Raw genomic sequence first — 24,285 nt, 5'->3', positions numbered from 1 at the left:
GGACTGAGCCACTGCCCCGCCCACTGTTACTTTAGTTTTGATACATTATGTTACCATAGGTGGTATTGGAAATGAAGGAGAGCTGAAGACCTTGCTCCTCCCAAGGACAACAAAAACACTTGTCCATTGGCAACATTTAGTGTAGTGCTGTTCATTAAATAGGTACTAGACAAAAGGTCAGCAGTCTGTTTTCTGTTTCTTTTAGTTGATTACAGTTACCCATTTAAGAATGGGGTCTCTAACTTCCTAAAGACCAGTAGCTCCAGATGACATGCTTAATATTTAGTAGGTCCTAAGGAAATTGTCTGACTTAATAATTAATATATTGTTCTAATCCGTATTTCTCTTTGTTTTTGCCATTTGAAAATTTAATTGTCCTATTTTGTTGATGTCTTTGTAAAAGCTTTTTGCTCAATGCTTGGCACATAATAACAAGTAAATGTTCCTTTCCTTTTGTAGAAGAAGCAGACTGAATTTCTATGGTAGTGTTAAGTGCTTTCATGGCATGCAGAACTAATATTTAGAAGTGCATGGGTATTCTGTATTTTTAAACCACTTAAATTTAAAGAATGAATAACTTTTGGCTGTCCCTTACACTTCTAAACAATTTTTACCACTCCTAATCCATATCTTGAATTTTAATTGGAAGTAATTTTTGACTTGAGTAATTTTAAAAACAAAATACTTGGGTGACTTCATTTTCCTTTTTCTGCCTTCATTTTCCAAAATAAAACAAATATTTGATAATGCCTAAGCCAGGATCTTTTTATGTGTGGAAAAGGAAATTCCTTGTGAATTGTGATTATTAGGATTTATGTGCATGTGCTTTCTACTTATAAACTAATACTGTTTTCCTTGTCCTTTTGTTTCACTGCTGCTTCAATCCTGATGCATTTTGCTTCTTCCTGGTTTGGATTGTGTTTCTTTGCTGCTCAATTACCTGCATTAAAAGCTTCTTGGTGATAGCAAAGATGTCCTTGGGCCATCAAGTAAGTAGCTAAAGTTTGAATGACACATTGGGAGACATGATAATATTTTGATGTGTACTTGTAAAAGGCGTATGGTATTTCTGTGTTGATTATTAAGTTTTCTACTTTTCAGGCATTGAAATACTAAGCAAAGAATATAAATAGTCATTCAGTGCCCATCTATTGTCAGTGGCCATCTGGGATTGGTAATATTTGTACATTTACATCTTGATTATCTAAAGATTATTTCCTCAGCCAATTATCTAATTCATCATTTAGGACCTTTTCCTCAAAGTATTCCTTCCCACATGCATCCCAAAGCATGAATCAAATTGCTTTGAGGCTGGACATGGTATAAGAAGCTCACTGCCCTATGACACTGAGAAATACTGTTTTATTTTGTCAGAATTTTTACATAACAGATCATTTGGTTATGAAAAAAATTTGTTTATACTTTGGGGATTCCTTAAGTGAAACATGTTTTCTCTTAGTCGTTTAGAAATTGTACCCTTTACATTTATGTCCTCTGCAAAACCTTTTTTGTTGTTTTACCAGACACTGTGCTAGCTCTGGGAGATACACAATGAATAAAACATAAGGGTCATTACAGTCTAGCAAAGGAGTTAGACCCAAGAATAGGTAATTTGAAAGTATTGTTAAAGGAGCAGCTTTTGTATTAAAAAGCATAGAATTACTGAAGTGAAAGAAATTTCGGAAGTCATCTTAAAAAGCATCAATTTTATAGATGAAAAGCCTGAAGCTAAGAGCTGAAATATCCAAGGAGTTAGAATTGGTTATTAGCCCAGAGTATCTTCTATTGGTTTTCAGAAATCAGAATGAAACTCTCAGTTTGCTGAATTTAAGTTTAACCGAATAATTAAAATATTGCATTGTGAATCAGACAAAGATTTTAATAGTATTGAAGAGCAATATGGGAATTATAATGATTTAGAAAGGTTTAGTATTTCTTCCTAAATAGTTATCTCATTGTTGCAAGTCATTTTACTGATTTGGGGCTCCACACACACAGACACACCCACCATTACCCATTGGCTAAAGGAAGGAACTGAGCAAGACAAAGGCAATGTTTCTTCTAGTTGAAAAATTCTTTGGTCTAGAACAGTTGCTATTTGTTTCTAATACTGTTGATAATATGTGTGTAATTTTTTTCTAAAAAGAGATGATTTAAGGTAATATGCTAAAATTCCTTTTTAACTGCAACAATTCATAATATTTTAAATATATTGTTTATTATAAAACCAGCATTATCAGAACAGAGTAGAAATTTTTAAAGTAGAAAAAAGCATACAAATCCCAAAACATGTTTATGTTTTCTTGTTCAGCCTTACTTATGATACCTGGTAGATATTTTCAATGGATTTTTCAAGTTATTTTAGTTACTTCATATATTTAGATGTCGGAGGTGAACTGATTGGCAGATTGGCACTGATGAATTTCACAAATGGAATTTAATTCTTAATATCAATTGAAATGGTTCTGTTTTAGGAACTAGGTTTTATAAGTGGAGGTCTTTAATTTTTACTTGGAATAAAAGAAATTTATTGTGGTTATATATTTTAAGCATATATAAATATATACAACACAGATATGAGATTATATTGCACTCTGCCACTATTAAAAGGGGACTGCATAATAATTTCCTAGAGACCGCGTACCTTTTAGAGTGAAAATGAATTTCATATAGTATAATACTTTATTAGGCTCTCTACTGTTGAATGAAAAAGCTATAATATTATATATACCAACGTATTTAAATTCTTTAAGTATTTGAGAAAAGGAATGCCACCTATAAAGGGAGATTTTGGATTTGCGTAGAGATTATTTATGACTTTAAAATAATTTATCTTAGCTTTCACTGACTTCAAGGGCAAACAACAGACTTTGAAGCTTATAAAATTCTTTAGATTTTATATTGAGCTGAATTCAGAAAGTAAAGAGTGGTAATATATAATCATATACTCCTTGGAAGTTGCAGCTGGTATGTTAATTATAATTGCTGTTAATTATTCCAGGGTGATTGGTTTCTAGTTAGATAGTAAAGCACTGAATAGGGAAGTTGGTTACTTTACTTCCAGTACAAAGTACAACCAGGAGAGGGCACTGTAATGCTAGCTTTAGTAGGTGAGGCAATTAATTGTAAAGTCAGAAACTACACTTAAATCATGCAGGGATTCTTCCATCCAATATTTAATCAGTCATTTAGCAAGTATTTATTGTCAGTTTTATGCCAAGTGATACAAATGAAAACAAAGTCACTGCCCTTCCTTGAGCTTACATCTGACTATGATGTCGGATGTCACAATTATTTTTATGTAATGCAAATCCTTTCTTGTCTGTATAGTTTAGTTGTTAATGTTTGTGAATGGGGTAAGAGAAAACAAAACCAACAAGTATATTCTGTATGTTACTATTTCTACATACCCTCTCACTTTAAGGATATCAAAATCATAAACAGAAAGGGGTGAATAGAACTAAATTTATACTTTTTGCACTATTTCCGTTTTTATATAGTAAAGATATTCAAGAAATACATACCTGTGTCTTACTGATGGAATACTACAGCATACTTTAATTCTATTAGTCCTTCTCATAATGTATTTTAAATTAGTGTTAAATGTACTGTCTGATACTACAAAAATGTAGCACATGTAAATTATAAAGTATAATGATTCAGGATGTACATATTGAACTTACCACTTAAGAACTTCAATCTTAAAAGTACTCACATCCGTGTGCTTCTTCTGTCTTCTATTCCTGTGTCTGTTTCCCAGAGGTGATGAGTATTTTGTATTTTTTGTTTATAATCCTTTGCTTTTTTAAAAAAGAGGGTGTTTTTTTTTAAATTGCATATGTATCACTAAGTTTTGCTTGGTTTTTAATTTTATAAAAATGGTATCAAGATATACTTGTATGTCTTCTTCTAGGGTTTGTTTTTTGTAGTTAACATCTTATTTCCAAGATTTAGCCTCATTATTGGTTATAGCTGTATGTCATTCCTTTTCAATGCTACATACTATTCCATTATATGTATATAGCACAATACATTAATCCATTTTTTAATTGATGAATAATTTAAATTGTTTTGATTTTTGCTACTATGAACAGTATTGCTGTGAACATTCTTATTCTTGTCTCTTTGTACACATGTATAAGTTTTCAAGCTAAGAGTGGAATTGTTGCACCCATAGGGTATGCTGAAATTCAATTTTAGAAGACAGATCTAAATTGCTTTTCAAAGTGCTTGTATCAAGTTGTACTCCACTGGCAGTGCTTTAAAAAGTCACAATGATCCGTCCTTATGTATTTGCTATTATCAGACATTGGTTTCTGTTAATTTTACTGAGTGTGAAATATTTATTTCATTGTGATGTTGACTTGTATTTTTCTGATTACTAAAGAGGGTGAACATCTTTTTGTATATTTATTAACCATTTGCATTTCTTCTTACAGAAAATCACCATTCACATTTCCCCCATTTTTTTTGTATTAAAATTTTTTATTGAATTATAATTGACATACAACATTATATTAGTTTCAGGTAATACAACATAATGATTTGACATTTGCATATGTTGCCAAATGATCACCATAGTAGGTCTAGTTAACATTCATCACCATACCTAGTTACAGATATTTTTTTCTTGTGATGAGAATTTTTGAGATTTACTCTCTTAGCATCTTTCAAGTATGCGATGCAGTATTACTATAGTCGCCATGCTGTATATTACATTCACGTGACATTTATAACTGGAAGTTTGTACCTTTTGACTCCCTTCACCCATTTTGTACCCGCCAACCTCTCCACCTTTGGCAGTCACCAATTTGTTCTCTGTGTCTGTGAGCTTGTTTTGTTGTTTGTTTTTTTAGATTCCGCATATAAGTCTCATCATACCTCTTTGTCTTTGACTTACTTCACTTATCATAATGCCCTTGGGGTCCATCTGTGTTGTTGCAGATGTTAAGTTTTTGTCTTTTTTATGGCTGAATAATATTCCACTCTACATACGTACCACATTTTCTTTATCCATTCACCCTATCATTGGCACTTAGGTTGTTTCCATATTTTGGCTATTGTAAATAATGCTACAATGAACATGAGGGTGCATATATTTTTTGACTTAGTCTTTTCATTTTCTTTAGATAAATACCCAGGAATGGAATTGCTGGATCATGTGGTCGTTCTATTTTTATTTTTTTGAGTAACCTCCATACTGTTTTCCATAGTGGCTGCACCAGACATTCCCACCATCAGTGTACAAGGGTTCCCTTTCCTCCACATCCTCTCCAATACTTTTTATTTTTTATTGTTTTGATAATAGCCATTCTAAGAGTTATGAGGTGATAACTCATTGTGATTTTGATTTGCATTTCTCTAATGATTAGTGATGTTGACCATCTTTTCATGTACCTGTTGACCATTTATATGTCTTTTTTGGAAAAAATGTCTGTTTAGATACTCTGTCCATTTTTTAATAGAATTGTTTGGGGGAGGTTGCTATTCAGTTGTGTGAGTTTTTTATGTATTTTGGCTATTGACCGCTTATCAGATACATGGTTTGAAAATATTTTCTCTCATTCAGTTAGGTTGCCTTTTCATTTTGTTGATTTCCTTCACTGTGTAGAAGCTTTTTAGTTTGATGTGGTCCCACTTGTTTATTTTGCTTTTGTTGCCTTTGTTTTTTTGGTGTCAGATCCAAAAATATCTCCAAATCTGATCTCAAGGAGCTTACTGCTTATGTTTTCTTCTAGGAGTCATATGGTTTCAGGTCATACATTAAAGTCTTCAATCTATTTTGAATTAATTTTTGTGTATGGTGTAAGTTAGTGGTCCAGTTTCATTCTCTTGCATGTGGCTGTCCAGTTTTTCCAATACCATTTATTGTAGAGGCTGTCATTTTCCCCATTGTATATTCTTGGTTCCTTTGTCATAAATTAATTGACCATATATGTGTGGGCCTATTTCTGGGTTTATTTCATTAGTCTTTATGTCTTATTTTTATACCAGTACCACACTGGGTTTTTTTTGTTGTTGTTGTTTATTTTTTGTTTTTTAACTTTAGCTTTGTAATGTAGTTTGAGATCGGAGCACGATGATTCCAGCTTTGTTCTTTCTCGAGATCGCTTGGCTATTCAGGGTCGTATGTGGTTCTATACAAATTTTAGGATTGTTTGTTCTATTTTTGTAAAAAATGCTGTTAGAATTTTGATAGGATTTGCATTGAATCCCTAGATTGCTCTGGGTGTTGTGGACATTTTAACAATATTAATTTTTCTATTCCATCAGTATGAAATATCTTTCCATTTATTTGTGTCTTCAATTACTTTCATCATTGTCTTACAGTTTTTAGTGGACAGTAGTCTCCCCTTACCCACAGGGGACACATTCCAAGACCTCAGGTGGGTACCTGAAACCGCAGATAATACTAAACCCTGTATGTACTATGTTTTTTGCTGTACATACATACTAGTACCTATGAGAAAGTTTAATTTATAAATTAGGCACATAAGAGATTAACAACAAATAACTAATAATAAAATAGAACAATTATAACAATATACTATAATAAAATTTATGTGAATGTGGTCTCTCAAAATATTTTATACAGCATGGATATACTGGATAATTCATGTCCTGGGTGAGACAGAGTGGGACAGCGTGAGATTTCCTCATGCTACCCAAAATGACATGCAATTTAAAACAGATTATTTATTTCTGTAATTTTCCATTTAATATTTTCATACCATGGTAAACCAGGTAACTGAAACCATGGAAAGCAAAACCGTGGATAAGGGGGACTACTCTACAGATCTTTTACCTCCTTGGTTAAATTTATTCCTTGGTATTTTATTCTTTTTGATGCATACCCCCATTTTTATATTGCATTGTTAGTCTTTTTCTAATTGATTTATGAGGTTTGTTTTTTTTAAGAAAAATAAATTCTGGATACTGACCTTTCATTAATTACATGTATTGCTAGTGTCTTCTTCTGTGTGTATTTTTCTTTCCAATTTCTTTATAGTCTCTTTTGATTAAATTAATGTCTAATTTTTTTTCCCCCGTAGAATTTATCAATTCTTTCTTTTATGATTTCTTTTGTCTTTTTTTTATTTCCTAAGATAGTAATTAAAATACTTTAAAGATAATACACCACACAGAAATATTTAAAAAATACAAAGAGTTTATAGACAAACAATGGATAATGAGAATTCTTTTTAAAAGAGATACACAGTAAGGAAGAAAAACAGTTTTATATACTATTTTAATTATAGTATATATACATTAATCATAAACCACCATACTAAAAGCTTTCCGAGCATTGGCAAGAAAAGTTGAAAAATTTTTGTCTTTTTTCCATTCTCTTGAAATTCTGCTAGGCACTCAAATGAGAACTGTCTGACACTTCGTAGTCCTAGCTACATTTCAGTGTAGGCCAAACATAAATAGGATGCTCAGGGTCAATATTAGTGAATGTAAACTGCAATTTATCACCATAAATTTTTCAAATTTCTAGTCCACATTGATCTACAGATTTTGTAGCCTTTTCAACCTCTCTTCACTATTTTTTTCAGCAGCAGAAATAGTTTCCTTCTTCTTGGCATATTTTCCTTAGGATTCTGGGCATTTGCAATAAGTACTTCAGTTCTCACTTTTGGCCTTGTACTTCAACAATTAACTTGAACAAGTTATCCTTTTTTTCTTTTTTTTTTTTTCTTGTTTGTTTGTTTATTAGTTTCAGGTGTACAAGACAAGGTAATGCTTAGACGTTCATCATATCCTTTTTTTCTTGAATGAACTTATTCTGCCTGCAGATGTGGTTTTGATATTCTAGAAACATCTGAGCCATTCATTCTTCTTCCTTTAATTTCACAGACAGCTTTTCTGCAAATGCTTTTAATGTCCTTGTAGATATCTCTTAGTCCCACCATCTGACAGATGTCACTGACATTGCTTTTGAATGTATCCCAGAATTCATTTATTCTTTCATCTAAAAATGCCAGTTCGTTCTCTACCATTTTGTAAGACACTGCTTCTCTGGGACGCCTGAGCCCCGCTGTCTTCCCTACACGAGGCCTGAACCAGTTCTGCCCAACGCCTGTCTCCTGTTTGTCTTTTAAAGGAATCATTCCTTACCCCAAGTTTATGCTTTCTTCTAAAAGTTTTCAAATTTTCCTTTTTTTATCTTTGACTTTGTGTGTGGTATGAGGGTAGGGACCTATTTTTCATAACCAATTTTCTTAGTATCAATAATTGAATGGCCTTTTCTTTCCCTACCTGTATCATATATCTCGACTCCACATAATTATGGGTTTGTTTCTGAGAGCTCTCTGTTCCCGAGGTCAACCTGTCTCTCTTTATATCAGTACATTTTTAATTTCAATCATAATTTTTAGGAGTTAAATGGATCTTGGATTTAATAACTGAACGAACCACCATGTACTTTATGAAATGAAGTTTCATAACATATAAAAGTTGTTGATTGATTCATTCAACAAAATTCTATTGCACACCTTCAGTATGCCAGAACCATAGGGCCATGCCAGCACTCAAGGATTTATGAGAAAATAAGGCAGACAGAAGTCCCTTTTCTTAGGGAATTTATAGAGGAGGCAGATAATATATGGAATATATAGAGAAGGCAGATAATAGATAAATTATATAACTTCAGATAGTGATAGGAGCTATCGTAAAAAATCATGTAAAGTGATAGAGTATAACTGGTGGAGTGGGCACTAAACCAAAACCATCCAAAAGTACTGCTAAATTGTACTGTATTAAAATAACTTATTTATCAGAAGGCACTATGAGGGGCTTTTCTGAAGAGATGACATTGGAACACAAACAACAAATGATGAGAGGGGTTAATAATAAGATCTGGGGGTAGGAGTATTTCAGGTAGAGCGAACAAGAGATATAAAGGTCCAGAGACTGGGGCAAGATGGTGTATTTTGAGGAATACCAAAGCCAAGAAGGCTAGAGCCAAGTGAGCAGAGTGGTAGAGGATGAGGTTGGAGAGATAAGCAGGGGCCAGACATTGTTGAATCTTTAGGCCATGGAATTTAGTGCAAGTATGATGGTGAGCCATTGAGGATATTTCTGCATGATGCAAAGCTGCTTTATGATTTATAAAGATTGCTCGGGCTTCCACGTGAGAAAGACTCTACACAAGTAAGGAGACTAGGTAGAAATCTGCTGCTGTGATCCAATGACAAGGTAGTGGTGGCTTAGAACAGGGCGGTAGTTGTGGAAGTGGGGAGAAGTAGAAGGACTCCGGATAAATTTTGAAGGTAGAGTATAAAGATCTCAGATAATCTGTATGTGAAAAATCAAAGAATACATCTAAGTTTTTTGCCTGAGAAAGTTGGGGAGGGGTATAGTGATTCCATTCACTGAGATGGAAAAGAGGAAGGTTTGGAGGATAAGCAGAATCAAGAATTATGTTCTGGATAAGTTTGAGATGCCTGTTAAATACTAGAGCTGATTACAAAGCAGGCTATTGGATACATGAGTTTGAGTTTAGGAGACACAAATTTAGGAGTCATCAGCGTATAGATTCTTTTTTTTAATGGCCTTGATGGGAAAATACATTTTTTATGTCTTTACTTGGAAGATAAAAAGTTTTTTAATTTTTACTCTGAAGCTTGAGCTGAAATATAATTTTAAAACTTTAGCACAATAGAAAACGTGTTAAAGCAGTTTGGTTTAAAAGATGGTGATAAAAATGTGAACGTGAAGTTCTGGTTAAGTGAAAAATTAAGTCTAGAGTGAAGACACAATGATTCTTACTCAAGATAAAACTAAGGTTTTTGTAAGCTGAAAGTACAAAAAATACAAAGTGAAGAAATGTGGCGATCCTAGGGCAGTGTGGGCTTGCTCACAATTTGCCTTACTCCTTCATTGAGTATTCTTCTCTTTTCTGTCCTCTCTGGAACTGGGTATCACCTTGCTCTGTTCATAGCTTGGTCAAGTGGGTGAACTGCAGCCTTAAACATGGTTTAAATTGATTATTGGGGCAGCAAGCTTTTAAGAGCCAGACTTTGGAACCAAATGGTCCTGAGTTAGAATCTTACTTTATTACTTAATCTTAGGCAAGGCAATCTCTGAACCTCAAGTTTCCCCATCTCTAAAACAAGAATTATGCCTACTATCTATAAAAATTAGAAATTAGAATACAAATTCTAATGAATATAAGATATTATTCTATACTGCTACTAATTTGTAATTTTTCTGACCACTAATGAGGTTGAGTATCTTTTCATATATTTGTTGGCCATTTGTATTTCTTATGTGAAATGACTTTGTCTTTTGCTTATTGTTCTATTAGCAAATATATAATTAATAACACAATAAACTGTGGAGTACTTTTTATCATCAGTTGAATATGTAGTTTCATTTTTATAATGTCTGTAATTTGTATTATTTTACTCATGCATATCTTTCAATTTCTTTTGTATTGATAGCCAACTAAAGTTGAAAGAAAACAAAACAATTATATTAAGGCATTGAACGAGTAAAATAAATATAACCGTTGAGGTGATTTCAATCATGGTTCTATTCCATGTTATTAATTATGCCATTATGTAAATGTAGGGCTGAGGTACTAATTCTTTTTCCCTTCTTTCCTTGAGCTGTGGTAGCAAACAGTGACGAATCTCAACTTCTGACACCGGGAAAGATGAGTCAGCGCCAAGGGAAAGAAACTTATCCAACTCCTACCAAAGAGCTGTATCAGGCATCTTTTAGTCCAGCAAGTCCTCATAACCAGGGTAAGAAGTTGTGGTTTAAATGCTTCCTTCTTTTGTTTTTGTTTTGTTTTGGGTTTTTTTGAGGGGAGAATGACATTTTTTCTTTCGAACTGTTTAGTGGTACAGGGTTTTTTGTGTGTTTTGGTCACTCAAAATACTCTTCAAATAAGTAAATTTTCTTTTAGAGTCCTTTAATTCCTCTCATATTCTCCTACATACTTGGTTAGTTATATCATTCTTCTAATTCAGTGATTCTCAAAGTTTTTGATCTCAGGACTCCTTTACACTGGTAAAAATATTGACAACCCCAAAGAGCTTTTGTTTATGTGTGGAGGTTAACCTATCGCTATTTACTGTATTATAAATTAAAACTAGAAATTTTAAAATTGTTTATTATTAATTCATTTAATGTTACAGTAATAAACCCATTACATGAGAGTATGGATAACATATTTTTTATGAAAAATAACTATATTTCCTCTCCCTATCCCCAAAATGGGTGAGAAGAGTGGTATATTTTTCCCCTCAGGGTCTCTGAACCCAGGCACCATTAACATCTTGGGCTGGATAATCCTCTGTTGTATGGGGCTGCCCAGTGCATTCCTTGTAGGATGTCTCGCAGCATCCCTGGCTTCTGCCCGCAAGATGCCAGTAGCACTTTCCCCAGTTGTGGCAATGAGGACTATCTCTAGACATTGCCAAATGTCCATTGAGGGACAAAATCGGCTTTGGTTGAGAACTACTGTTTCACAGTTTTTGTAAATCTCTTTAATGTCTAGCTTAAAAAAAAGACACCTAAATTTTCATACCTGCTTCTGTAGTCAGTCTGTTGTGATGTAATGATTTCATTAAAGCACTATATGAATAAAATTGGGCCTCATACCGTGTTTCCCCGAAAATAAGACCGGGTCTTATATTAAATTTTGCTCCAAAAAAACGCATGAGGGCTTATGTTCAGGGTATGTCCTCCTGAAAAATCATGCTGGGGCTTATTTTCCGGGTAGGTCTTATGTTCAGGGAAACACGATAAACGCTTTTATGGCCAGAGAATACATGGGTCCTGTGAGTGGGTCTCTGAGAGAAATAATGTAAATATAGAGAAATGGAAAATTGTAAATGAAAATGCCACTTTTTGTTATTCAAGTTTGTAACTGAAAACTTCATTAGATGCCTGCATTTGTGTCATTCCCATTCTCAAAAAGTCAGCAATGACTGTCGCCTGGAGCAGTGGCTCCTAAGCCTGGCTGTGTCTGAGAAATCACTTGGGAGCTTTGCTTAGATACAGATTCTACTCCATCCTTCTAAAATCTCTGGGAGGAGGCTGTGTATTTATAAAGCTCCCCAAGTGTATCTGATTTAGCAATATTTGGTCCCATAGTCGAGAACATAAATTGAAAATTGCATGATCTGGTAGTCAGGGCTCTTAGTATGTTTTATTTTACTCTACCTTTCCCATTTCATTTTGTGTTCCCTAATCATGAACCCAGTTAGATGACTTTCTTCACTATTCCTCAGTAAGACTATGCTTTAATGTATTCTGGTCTTCCACTATGGAATATCTTCTCCCTTCCCCTTGCTTATCTGATACTTTTCAAATCCCAGGGTGCTGTCAGTTAAAAATGGCCTCAGAGTAAGCATCAGATCAGGAACGCTTCTGTAAAGTTTTTTGTTGAGACCCCAGAAAGATTTAAGACAATGCATGTCAGAGGTTTTCAGCTAGACAAAGGGGCTTCAAAGAATCTTAAATGCAGACCTTTTTAGGATGTCTCAGCTACTCAAAAGCTTCTAAGTCTCTTAAGTCCTCTGTCCCACAGTATGATAGAAGTAGAGAGTGGCCTGTCGCAGATATTTGTGGATGTGGCATCTGTCCAGAGGAGTTAATTTCAGTAAAATTCATGGGAAACCCACAACTTTGTACAAGTGTGGTTCTAATGGAGGCACCACTGGTATAGACAGAAAAGGATAGACATAGTTCGACTAAAAAGAGCCTTTGTGTGAATGAGGTATCTTAATCTTGGATGGGCAGGAAGCTGGCTGAGAAAGCAACACTGTTGGAAACATGGACTCTTTCTTCTGAAATAGGAAAAATGACTCAGAGGATGGAGCCAGGAGCCCAGGGGCAGAGTCAAGAGCCACTGAGGACTATTTTCAGGGAGCAGAACTCTTTTCTAATCAAGTTGCTGATGACCTGTACCACGCAGATTTCACAACCACTGTGGCACTGTTAGGTGCCTTCTGTGTAACTCCCCATCCCCTCCATCTTTTGAATTCAAGTGTCTCTTACAATCCTATCCCTGGCTTACTGCAGTGGGGCAGATACGTTATCGTTTGAAGTGATGGGATTTTGGCTTAAGAAAAGCTGTATCTAAGGAGCTGTATGTGAGGAACTAAACCCCAGGAGTACGATCTACGCTCGCATCTGATTTCAAGCTAACATGATCCTGGCCTTACAGGCAGGGCTGTAATAGGATATTTTTGGGGGGGGGGTAGGACTAGAGTAGGGCATTGAGTATATTTTGCATGTGGAAGGAATGTGAATTAGGTGGACTGTGTTATATTTCACTTTCAAAGACCACTGCAGCACTACCTTTTATTTTGTGTGCTCTTTTTCTCTGTGTTCTTGCAACTTGCCCACCAAGAAATGGAGTCTGTTCTTCCTTCACTTGTACCCCTATTGAATCTAGACTGGCCATGTGACTGCAATGACAAATAGAATGTGGCAGAAGTGACATCCTAGGACTTTTGAGACCAAGCATTAAAAAGACCTGGTAACTTCTGCTTTTGCATATTGGAGGAATCCAGTTTCCATATAAAAAGTCTCACTGTCCAGACACTACTGTGCTGTGTTGAAACTCCAATTGACCAGCCTCTAGCTGTTCTGTTCTTCTTAGCTGAATGACCAGACGTGGAGTGAGGAAGCCATGTTGGGTGTCCCAGCAGATGCTGTATGGATCAGGGCAAGCCTTCCCCACTCCCCATTCACACCTTACGTTACTAAATTGCAGCATTGTGAGCAAACACTTTTAGTGTTTTAAACCACTAAGTTTTGGGTGGTTTATCGTATAGTACTATATAACTGTAATAGTAGGTAACACAGAATGATTAGAATTGGCATTTACAAATTTGGAAGAAAACAGTATATGTGAGAAGACACATTACTAGCCTGTACTATCCAGTTGTGGAGAATACAGCCTGGCTGAGTGTGACAGTAGTGGGGAAAAAAAGTGGAGAGCTATTTAGAGGAAAATGTGTTAAGGATTAATGAGTGACTGAGTGGGGGGTGACAGTCGAAAGAGAGAAGGAACAATCAGCAGTGACTCCTAGATATTTTGCTGGGGAAACTAGTTCAGTAGTTTACATAGGGAAGTATGGAGGAAGACTGTGTTTGGGAGAAAGATGCTGAGAAGTCCAATTTTGGACACGGTGAGTTTGAAGTACCTTGCAGTTATCCACATGGAGTTATTAAGGAGAAGTTGGTTTTATTGGTTAGGATTTAACAGACACATCTGCACTGGAAATGTAGATTTGGAAGTCGTCAGCATAAATAGAGTAATTGAAGACAGAGTTAAAAGACTCATGTAGCTCACTTTAGTGAGTCCCAGACATTACTGTTTTTTGTTTTTTTAATGAAATAGAATGGGATCAAAAGATCAGAGCTTATCTGATTGGTGAAATTTTTATCTGATACTCATATGTGTATACACACACACACACACACACACTATCTTAAGTAAAATGTATTTCTCGTTGTGAGTTGTGAAAAGTTTGGGAAGAATTGTAGCTTGAGAAAATAAGAGAGCTGGAATACAGTCCTAAAAAACGCCAACGTTTAAGGACCTGATGGAGAAGGGATTGGCAAAGGAGATTTCTAAAGGAGTGCTGTATCCCAGAAGAATGAAACGGAGGGTTTTATGACGGAGGGGTGGTGACCTATAGTTTTATATACAGCTCAAAAGTCAAGCCAGTTAAGACAACTGAAAAATTGCCCATTGACAAGATATCATTGCTCACATTTGTGAAATAAGTGTTGGCGATAGTGATGAAGGCAGAAGCTAGATGGCAATGAGACAAGAAGTGAGAAAGATTAGGAACTGGAGACAATTAGATAGCGAACTCTTAGGAATTATGCCCTTGAAGGGGAAGAAAGTGTATGGTAGCTCGAGAAAGACAGGGCAAAAAGCAGATTTACTTTAAGATAGGAGATTTTTGAACATTTTCAAAAAATAAAAAATGACAGTATAGAGTCAGAAAGAGAAATACAAAATATAGGGAAAAGGTGGGGGTGTTAATAGGTCAGGTTCTCAGAGAAGGCATCAATGGGATCCAGCGTGCATCGAAGGGATGGACTGCACGAGGCGTCAGCTGGAAAGTGCAGGAACCGTAATGGTGGGGTTGTCGGGGAGCGTGTAGGCCTCCGTGGAGGTTCGGCTTAGGCGTTACCAGGTGAGTGCACCAGAGAATAGTGGCAGTGAGTGTGGGGTGCTGAGGTTTCAGGGACGAGTGTGCGGCGTCGCTGTGGTGGAGGAGGTGGGGTCTGTACAGGGAAATGTCAGCATCAGTGGGCAGTTTACAGACGTCGCGTAAGTGGCTGTGGGGGCTGAGGCCAGGGCCCCCCAACAGATGAATACTGAACTGCTAAAGTAATTTGGGATTAATGTGAAAGGAGGAAAGTCGCAGGGAATAAATATCATAGTAAGCTCTTCAGGGCAGATTTCTCTTTCTATAAAAAATTTTTTTCTTTTCAATAACAATTGACATTCAGTATTTATGCAGTTTCAGGTGTACAGCATAGTGGTTAGACGTATCTTTCTTTAAAAAAAAAATCCCATGCTTACCTGGAACGTCATGGGTACTTTTGTATTTAGTAGGTGAATGATGTCTTTATTGAGCACATGTTATGTCCTGGACCCTGCTCTTTGGAAGCTTACAGTCTCATTTTTTAATGAAGAACTGCAGTTTGGGGGTGATCTTCATGTGCTGGGAGCCTGTTATCTAACATGAGCCTCACATGAAATATTGTCCCTGTGTTGGCTACAGAAAGAATCCTGCTAGCGAGTGGATGACTGTGCAGCAGGAAAATAATGGTATTTGTTTTGGTGATATGTGTTGGATTTGTACTAATAGCTACCATTTATTGAGCTATCTACTGAGTTTGGCTATCCTGCTAAAAGTTGTATGTGCAAAATTATATTTAACTCTTGAAACAACCCCACAAGATATAGGCACTGTTACTGTATCTGCTTTATAAGAGAAAGCTATGAGGATTAGGCATGGTAAAAAAAATTGTTCAAATTCACAAAACTAGAAAATGTCAGAGGCAGGTTTCAAACTCAGGACTGTCAAAGCCCATAGTCCTAGCTACTGTACTACACTGGAGTGAATTACAGTGTCAGCTTTTTTTTTGTTTTTTATACAAATGCCAAGGTGTTAGAATTTTCTGTTTTGCCTGTGCCTTGGAATGTCAAGGATTCTCGTGGTTCCTTTTTTCTGGCTCCGTCTCCTTCATGCTCATTGATTCATACCGGTTTAATGTAGGTCATTATATCCCTTAAAAGCAATTCTTAAGTTTGTTTTTTACAGTGTGGTTTTCTTCCATCAATTTAGAATTTTCTTCTCTTTTTTTTGTTTCGGAGGAACTGGGGATACTCTGACTCTTCTCACCAAAGCACACACACACATCAAGATAATCTTTTATTTGTTATATGTTTAGATTACGGCAACAAATCAGATTATTCCAAAAATTGTGTGTTTGCCAGACTTTACCTCTTATTCAAAGATTAAGTACCAGTTTACTTCAAAATAATTTTAACTTGAGTATGATTACAGTCTCTTAAGTGAGATGGTATTCGTTTTATGGTGACTTGTTTGAGCTTAATGTATTCCAGTTGTTTTCAGAAAGAAAGACGTAGATTAATTAGGTTGTTGTCTCCCTTTTCCCCTCTACTTTTGAATAAGGACAATGCCAAGGGAGCCTAGAGATAAAATTATAGCTCATCTCATGGACAGATAGTCTATTCCTTCTGGATCATGTTTGAGATTGTTATCAAAGCTTCATGAGTTTTGTAGCTACCCTTTCATTCTTTGGTCATAAAAAAAGTAATTTACATGCTTTTATTTATTAAAAAAAACATTTTTAAATTATAGTGATTTGTGAAAGGATATGAAATGTTGCTTTGACAAAACTTAGTCCATTTCAAACTAATTTTTACACATTTGTGGGTGAGAGAAGAGTGAAGAGGGGTCAAATATATGATGATGGAAGGAGAACTGACTCTGGGTGGTGAACACACAATGGGATTTATAGATGATGTATTATAGAAATGTACACTTGAATCCTATGTAATTCACTAACCGATGTCACCTCAATATATTTAATAATTTTTTTTAATTAAAAACTTGAAACTAAAAGTTTTACCTGCTTAGTCAGTTTTATTAAAATTAACTTAGATCATGCTTGGTTTATCTGGCCTTGAATTAAAACGTATATACTTAGTACTCTGTTTCTCTTTTAGTAAATTCTCTTAAACCTGAAAAGTCCCTTCACCTTGAATGCTCTGCCAGCATTAAACGTGACTTGATAGATCTATGTCTACAAGTTCATAGGAAACTTCAAAGTAAAGGAGGATTTTCTTTGACAGAGATTTACCTGGTGTGCAGATGTACCAGCTTCCCCAGGGTGACAGTGGTCGACATTGCTGGTATAATCTCAGGTGACTAACTGGGAGTGGCTTCATTAAAGTGGCTCACGGACAAAAGGAGTCCTGGGAGTCGGTTTCCTTCATGAACCGAGGCAGTTCCTTCTGCCTTGATACGACACCTCTAGGATCAACTCTGAACAGATGTGAGACCATATGTGTATGGAACACATAACATGTATTCTTGAATATATGTGTTATGTTTCATGAAAATTGTTTTATCAGAAAGAGAACTTGAATTTATCTCCCCCACCCCAACCCCACTGTCTTTAATTTTTATTTTTTCCCCCCTGAATGCTGTGCTTTGGTTTATAGACATTAATTGTTTTCTTTAGAATTAGTATAAATCAGAGTTCAGGTTAATTTTCTTCTGAGTTTTTTAATCATCAATATGTTAGATTTCTGAAGTTCTTTCTTAAGACACAGCTGTTTTCTCTTTTGAATTTCCTTGTGTTTGGGTAGTGGCTTCACAGAGCTGTGAAAGTACATACTAAAAATAAAAGAGAATATATTTGGCAAATTAAGAAAATAAGAGTAAAATACTTTTCTAAATTTCTCTTCTGAAATGTTGCAATGTCTGTGTTCTTCAACTGTTCCTATTCTTCTATGGGGGAAACTGAAATACTTTGAAAGCATTTATTGAAAAGTGGGAATGAATAATTCAGCTTTGTTTTAAGCATCTTTACAAAGATGAGAGAAATCTGTCTTATCCTTGCCAAACCTCATTAATTGCTTCTTTAACGAACAGTAAGATGAACATTAAGAATACTAAAGGATACTTTTCCCCTATAAACATCATAGAAGTATTCTTTTTACTTAAGATAACATTAAAGGATTATCAAATATTATATGCATTAGTTTCTCAGCTCTTTACTATCGTGATTTCCCCCAATTTGTTTCCAAAGTCTGAGCGGTTACCTCCTTAACAAGAGTGGTAAGATAAGAGTTTCAGCTGTAGATTTGACTGCTATAACTTTCCTTTTTTTATTTTAGGCATGTAGTGGCAAGCTTTCTGTATTTTTGATAAGTATCTTGCAAGATAATATCAATTTAATTTACCAAGTAACATTTGCACATTTTCTGATAGAAGACAAACAGTACGCACACTGGGGAGTATTTTGGTTGTTTCCATTTTTTTGGTTGTTGTAACTTTTACTTCAGGATGAAAAACAGTGAGTTTAGCACACTTATCTCTTTCTAGGTAAAGGAAAGATGTTTGTGACAGATGGGCAAATATCCCCTCGGGAGTACAGGATTTTCTAAGGGTCTCCTTTATCATGCTGGTCTTTATTTAGCCTACATAGTTCGTTACTAGAAAGCAAAAAAAATCCAAAAATGGTATTCTCAGCTGCTGCCTTCAAGAGCTTAATTTGTAATTGGGAAATTTAGAGACAAGACAGGGAAACATAAGGAAACATGAAAACATGTTAAGTGAACTTTCAGTTCCAATAACATGGCAAACTGGATGTTCAGAGAAAGCCTTCCTAGTAACATCAAAATGCTGACTACAATGTTTAAAAATTTATTTTTGAAGTATGGCTGAACTCTCAATAAAGTAACGGCGTGAGGAGGAGGGTAGAAATTGGCGTGGAGAGAGGTGATGAGCTCTGGAGCCGGCATTTGTCCCGACTGGCACTTGCTAGTATGAAGGTCAAAAGCTTGGGTTCTTACAAGAGAAATGAGTAAAAGCCTGTGGCTCGTTCACAATGGAAATTTGGCTTGGAGATCTCTCCATATGAAATTAGGAGTACTAAAGGGCAGTATTCTTAATTAAAAACAAAGGAACAAACTGGAAAACGCGCCCACAGAGGAAGTTGTGATGTATTTCCCTGTCTGGGTCTCTTCTCAAGTTAGGATGGGTAGAGAGAAGGACACTTCCTTGAGAAGCGCAAATACATACTTATGTAGACTTGGGACCAGAATTCATACTATTTCTGTGACAAAAACAAAAACACCCCCCAGTTTAATTTAAAATAATCTTGTGTTATATTAGTATTCTCAGGTGCTCAGGAGAGTTGACACAGATCCTATTTAGAGAATATTTAAACACAGGCCTCAAAGAATTAAATATGAGCACATAATTAAAAATCAAAAAAACAAAAATATGAAAAACTGTTATGCACCTATTAAAAAGGCTAAAATTTAAAACACTGACAATACCAAATGCTGGCAAGGATGTTGAAATATCACTTATACACATGGGGTAACAAACCACTTGAGAAAGAGAGTTGATTGTCCAAAAAGACAAATAAGAATTACCAAACCTTTGCTAAGATTAAGGGGGGAAAAAGAAATAGACGTCAAGAATGAAAAAAGGGTCAACAACTGAAAATGTAAGCAGATGTTTAAAAGATAATATAAATAACTTAGAGCCAGAACATTTGAAAAATTAGATGAAATGAGCAAGTTTCTAGAAAGATGTTACTTTCCAAAATTGACTCAGTAATAGAAAATTTTAGTAAATTTTGTATTCTAATTAGTAATATAGATTACAAAGACAGCATGAATCCCAGATAGGTTTACAAACAAGTTTTGCCAGACATTTAGGGAAAAAACAATTCCAACTTTACGTTTATACTGCATTTCATTAATTCTAAAAGGCAACTCTCTCCCTCCACCCCCATATTAACATCCTGAAATTGGTCTGGATCTTTAATTGATAGTGTTTTACAATCTCTGTTGGCCATTGTTAAACACTGTAACATCTCTGAATTTGGGATATGTGTTACACATGTTAAAATTGCTATCAGTCTCCTCCTCTTCCCTAGTATTTTATGACATCTCTGAAAGTCAGGAATGTAAATAATAGTTGATGGCATCTTAGAATTGATAAAATGGAAAAAGAAATATTCCCTATATGAGGCTTATACATGAAAAGCAGACAAGGACATTGTAAGAGAGACAAGTTACAAGACATTCTTGCTTATGAAGCTAGATGCAACAATTCTAAACAAATTGTTAGTAAACTGAATCAAGCAAAATTAAAAAAAATAATGCATTATAACCACATCAGGGTTGTTCCAGGATGGGTTTGATATTGGAAAAGCTATGATTGTCATTTAACACTTTAACAGATTAAAGAAGAAAAACTATGTTGTCATCCTACTAATAAAGAAAACCTGTATGAAAATTTTAATGTCCATTCATGATTTAAAAAACAAAACAAACAACAACAAAAACCTCTTAGCAATATAAGAATAGATGGGAAGTTTCTTAAATTGCAAAGTTAGAATAAGAATAATAAAAAGGTGTGTACCATCTACATTTCATTTCAGCATTGCACTTGAAATTTAGCCAGTGAATAAGGCAAAAAGAAATGAAAGTAAAGGAAGAAAAATTTTCTTTACTTGCTGCTAATATAATTGTTTATACAGATTCACAGATACATTATTTAAATTATTAAGAAGTTACTGGATATGTGTTAGCTGCAGTTCTATGTACCAGAAACAAATGGTTAGAAAATGCAATTCAAAAAATACCACTTCAAATAACAGGAAATAAATAGCAATAAATCTAACAAGATGTGAAATCTATTTACATAGAAAAATATAACATTATGTATTCTCAATAAATGGAGAGACATACCGTGTTTCTGATTGGGAAATTCAATATTCTTAGCGTGTCATTTCTCAAATTAATTTATCTGTTCGATGTGTTTTGAATCCATAGCTTAACAGGACTTTTTCATGGTACCCGATAGGGTCATCCTAACTCTCTAGGGAGAGCCGAGGGCAAAGAAAAGAGTCAAGACACTCCTGAAGAAGCAGACCCAGGCAAGGTCAGGGTTACTTAGCTTTACTATCATGCTCTAGTACATACGATGGGAGGTATTGGTGCTGAAATAGACAACGAGATGAATGAAACACAACAGAGACTTAGAAACAGACCCAAGCATAAGTGGAAATCCAATTTATGACATATTACTCAATAAATGGTTTGGGGAAAATTAGTTAAACTATATGAGAAAAAAAAATAGATCCCTCCTACTATTTACAAAATCAATTCCAGATTAAATGTGAAAGATAAAGCTTTTAAATTTTACAAAATATAGAAAAATATTTTTATATCCTTGGGATAAGAAAGGGTTGAACAAGAAACACACACACACACACAAACTGAACATCTGTTCATCAAAGATACCATATCGGGTGGCTGGTAAGCTCAGTTGGTTAGAGCATGGTGCTGGTAGCACCAAAGTTGCCGGTTCAATCCCCGCATGGGCCACCACTGTAAGCTGTGCCCTTCTTAAAATAAAAAAAAGAAGAAAAAAGACACCATAAAAATAGTGAAGAAACAGATTGCAGTGCATATAACTGACAAAGAATTAATATTCAGGAAAAGTGAAGTACTCCTATGAATCAACCAAAAGACCAAAACCCAGTAGAAAGCTGTCCAAAAATCATGCATAGCTATTTACAAAAGAGGTAACACGTATGGCCAGTAAGTGTGAAAAGATGTTTTAACATCATTAGGAAACTGACCAAGGTAAACTAATATTATAATGAATTGCCATTTCACATCCACCAGATTGAAATAATTTTAGAGACTGTCCATTACAAGCGTCAGTGAGGATGTGAAACAACAGAAACTCTTGTATGCTGCGGGTGGAAGTATACGTAGGTAGAACCGTCTTGGAAAACAGTTTGGCACAACATAGTAAAGTTGAAGATGAGCACACCCTAATCCTTAGCTTTTATACTCCTTAGTATGTCCGAGACGTAGTGAAACTGTCACAGGATGTGTACCAGCAGAACTTTCCCCAGGAAAAAAATCTCGGAAAACCCAAATGTCCATCATCAGTGGAATGAATTTTAAAATTTATTCATACAGTAAGTAGAATAGCATACAATGAAGTGATTGACTTAAAGCCACAGACATCGATATGGAAGAATACCCAAAACAAATTAAAATCTGTGCAGTATGATGACATTTATATAAAGTTTAAAAACAAGTAAAATGAGTGAATGCACTGTGTAGGGACACATACATGATAAAACAATGGAATGAGTAAAACAGAATTTGGGATAATGGTTAACTGGTTACAAAGGAGGTGCAATCAGGCACCTATGGGAACCTTCAAAAGTACTTGTAATCTTGTTTTTTTTTTAAGGTGGTGGTCATTAGCTAGATTTCCATTTTTAGCAATAATATACATGTTATACGAGTATATACTCTTGTGTATAGATATATAGAATAAATGTATCATTTTTTTAAAGTATAGTCTGTGGACTGATGTTGGTCCCTGTGGTTCTTTCTTAGTTCTGTAATTAAATAAAAACAAGTATACTATTATGAGTTTGTCATTAGGTGCAATTCCTTCAATGTAAAGGACTGACTTTTTTATTATGAGATTATAGTCTTCCTGCTATATGATATTTAGTGTTCCGTTGTGAATTGATGGAGGTTGTGCATTACAGGTTTCTTAAAAATGTCTCTATAAGATGAAAACCATAATAGCAGTGTCACAATTTGGGGAGGATATTTTACTGGTCCACGGAAGTCAAATCTAGGAACTATAGGTTTATGTCACTCACCTATGTGACGAGATTGTGGATATAGGATAAAGATGGAAATTTTTGTGTGTTGAATGTGAAGTAATGGAACATGAAGTTAGATATGTGGTTACACCTGTGGAACCAAACTACCTTCTTCAGGACCTTGTTAGGCTCATCATTAGAAAGTTTTTGGAGTGTGGCAGCCTGCATTTTCATTTATGTCCAACTCCAAAGCTCCTAATGTCGGATAGAGTCTCTGGTGGATAAGTGACAATATGGGAGCATTGGCACCAATATTTGAATATCAGCTAGGAGAGGGAGTAGAGAGATCAGTATCCATGCTTCATCCTGGAAGAAGACATATAGGTGCCTTCATCCTGGAACAAGCAGTATTGACTTATAACTTGGTTCCCATGCTTGTGGAGAAGGCCTGGAAGACAACTTACTTTTGGAACACTAAGAGATTCATATGGGTAAGGTGGGGAATGGGATTTTCTTTATCTGTTATGTTTTCAGAACTTAGTTATATAGAAGGAAAGAGTAATAGCTTTTTTTCTAACATGATATTTGCACAAATTTCTAATGGAAGAATCATTGAAACAGATTTTTTTTTTTTTAAGTTTTGAATTGAGTCCTTTGTAAAGGATGTTCTTCTGTGTAAAGGGTGGTTTAGTTGAGCGGCCTATGTCCTATGGTCTCTTCTTTCTCCTTTACCTCAAGATGTCCCTCATTTTCTCCCTTCCTACCACAGACCCTATTGTTGGCTGCGACCATCTTTTATCCCTGGTCTTGGAGTCTCACCTTACACAGAACTACTTGATGCTGGCATCTGTGTTGACAGGTTTAGGGAAGGAGGCGCAGGGAAAGTAAACACTCCCGTGGCTGGATTCTGATCTTGGCTCTATTCTCATTTACTATGTGACTTTAAGTATATGTCTCTCAGAGCCGAATTATCTTACCTATAAAATCAGGATATACTCCTTTTATATGTCATATTGTTGTTATTTGAATCTGTGAAGAACATATATGAAAACACTTTTGAAAAGATAGTAATTATTATATAATTATGAGGTAGTAGTATTATGGTGGTTACATTCATAGGTATTATTAGTTTAGTACATTTTCAGTTAAATAGATTTTTATGAACAGTTTTATAAACCTAAGCACTTCATTTAACATTTACTTTGTGGGATTAGACTCTCTGTGTTTTAATCAACTTTTAATGAACATGTATTCACACACATATTGAACATTACAATAAGAGCAAAAACTAGGGACTATTATGTTCATAGCTGTCTTGTACTTAACATAATTCTACATATAACACACAGTAGGTGCTCCCTAAATTTTTATTGAATGAAT

At 35.1% G+C, this 24,285-nt stretch overlaps 1 protein-coding gene and 1 pseudogene across 6 annotated transcripts in view; one reads left to right on the top strand and one right to left on the bottom strand.

The window, feature by feature from the left end:
- The window catches only part of OSBPL8 (oxysterol binding protein like 8), a 152,624-nt gene that overhangs the window by 64,909 nt on the left and 63,430 nt on the right, over nt 1-24,285 (top strand). For 3 of the 5 annotated variants that reach the window (XM_081060108.1, XM_081060106.1, XM_081060107.1), the window contains 2 exons: nt 953-989; nt 10,617-10,754. In XM_081060108.1, the coding sequence (XP_080916234.1) occupies nt 953-989; nt 10,617-10,754 (175 nt within the window). The remainder of the gene's footprint in view (nt 1-952; nt 990-10,616; nt 10,755-24,285) is intronic. The other 2 variants (XM_081060110.1, XM_081060111.1) reach the window with 2 other exon arrangements.
- LOC308502567 (kinetochore protein Spc25-like) lies at nt 7,270-8,114 on the bottom strand (annotated as a pseudogene). The gene is made up of 2 exons: nt 7,766-8,114; nt 7,270-7,678 (listed from the first exon to the last, which is right to left on the bottom strand). The product of its transcript is annotated as a kinetochore protein Spc25-like (transcript).

This window comes from Rhinolophus hipposideros, assembly GCF_964194185.1.
Source record: "Rhinolophus hipposideros genome assembly, chromosome: 9".
NCBI lineage: Eukaryota > Metazoa > Chordata > Mammalia > Chiroptera > Rhinolophidae > Rhinolophus > Rhinolophus hipposideros.
Note: the sequence above shows the minus strand (reverse complement) of the source record. Positions and strands in the feature narration are given on the sequence as shown.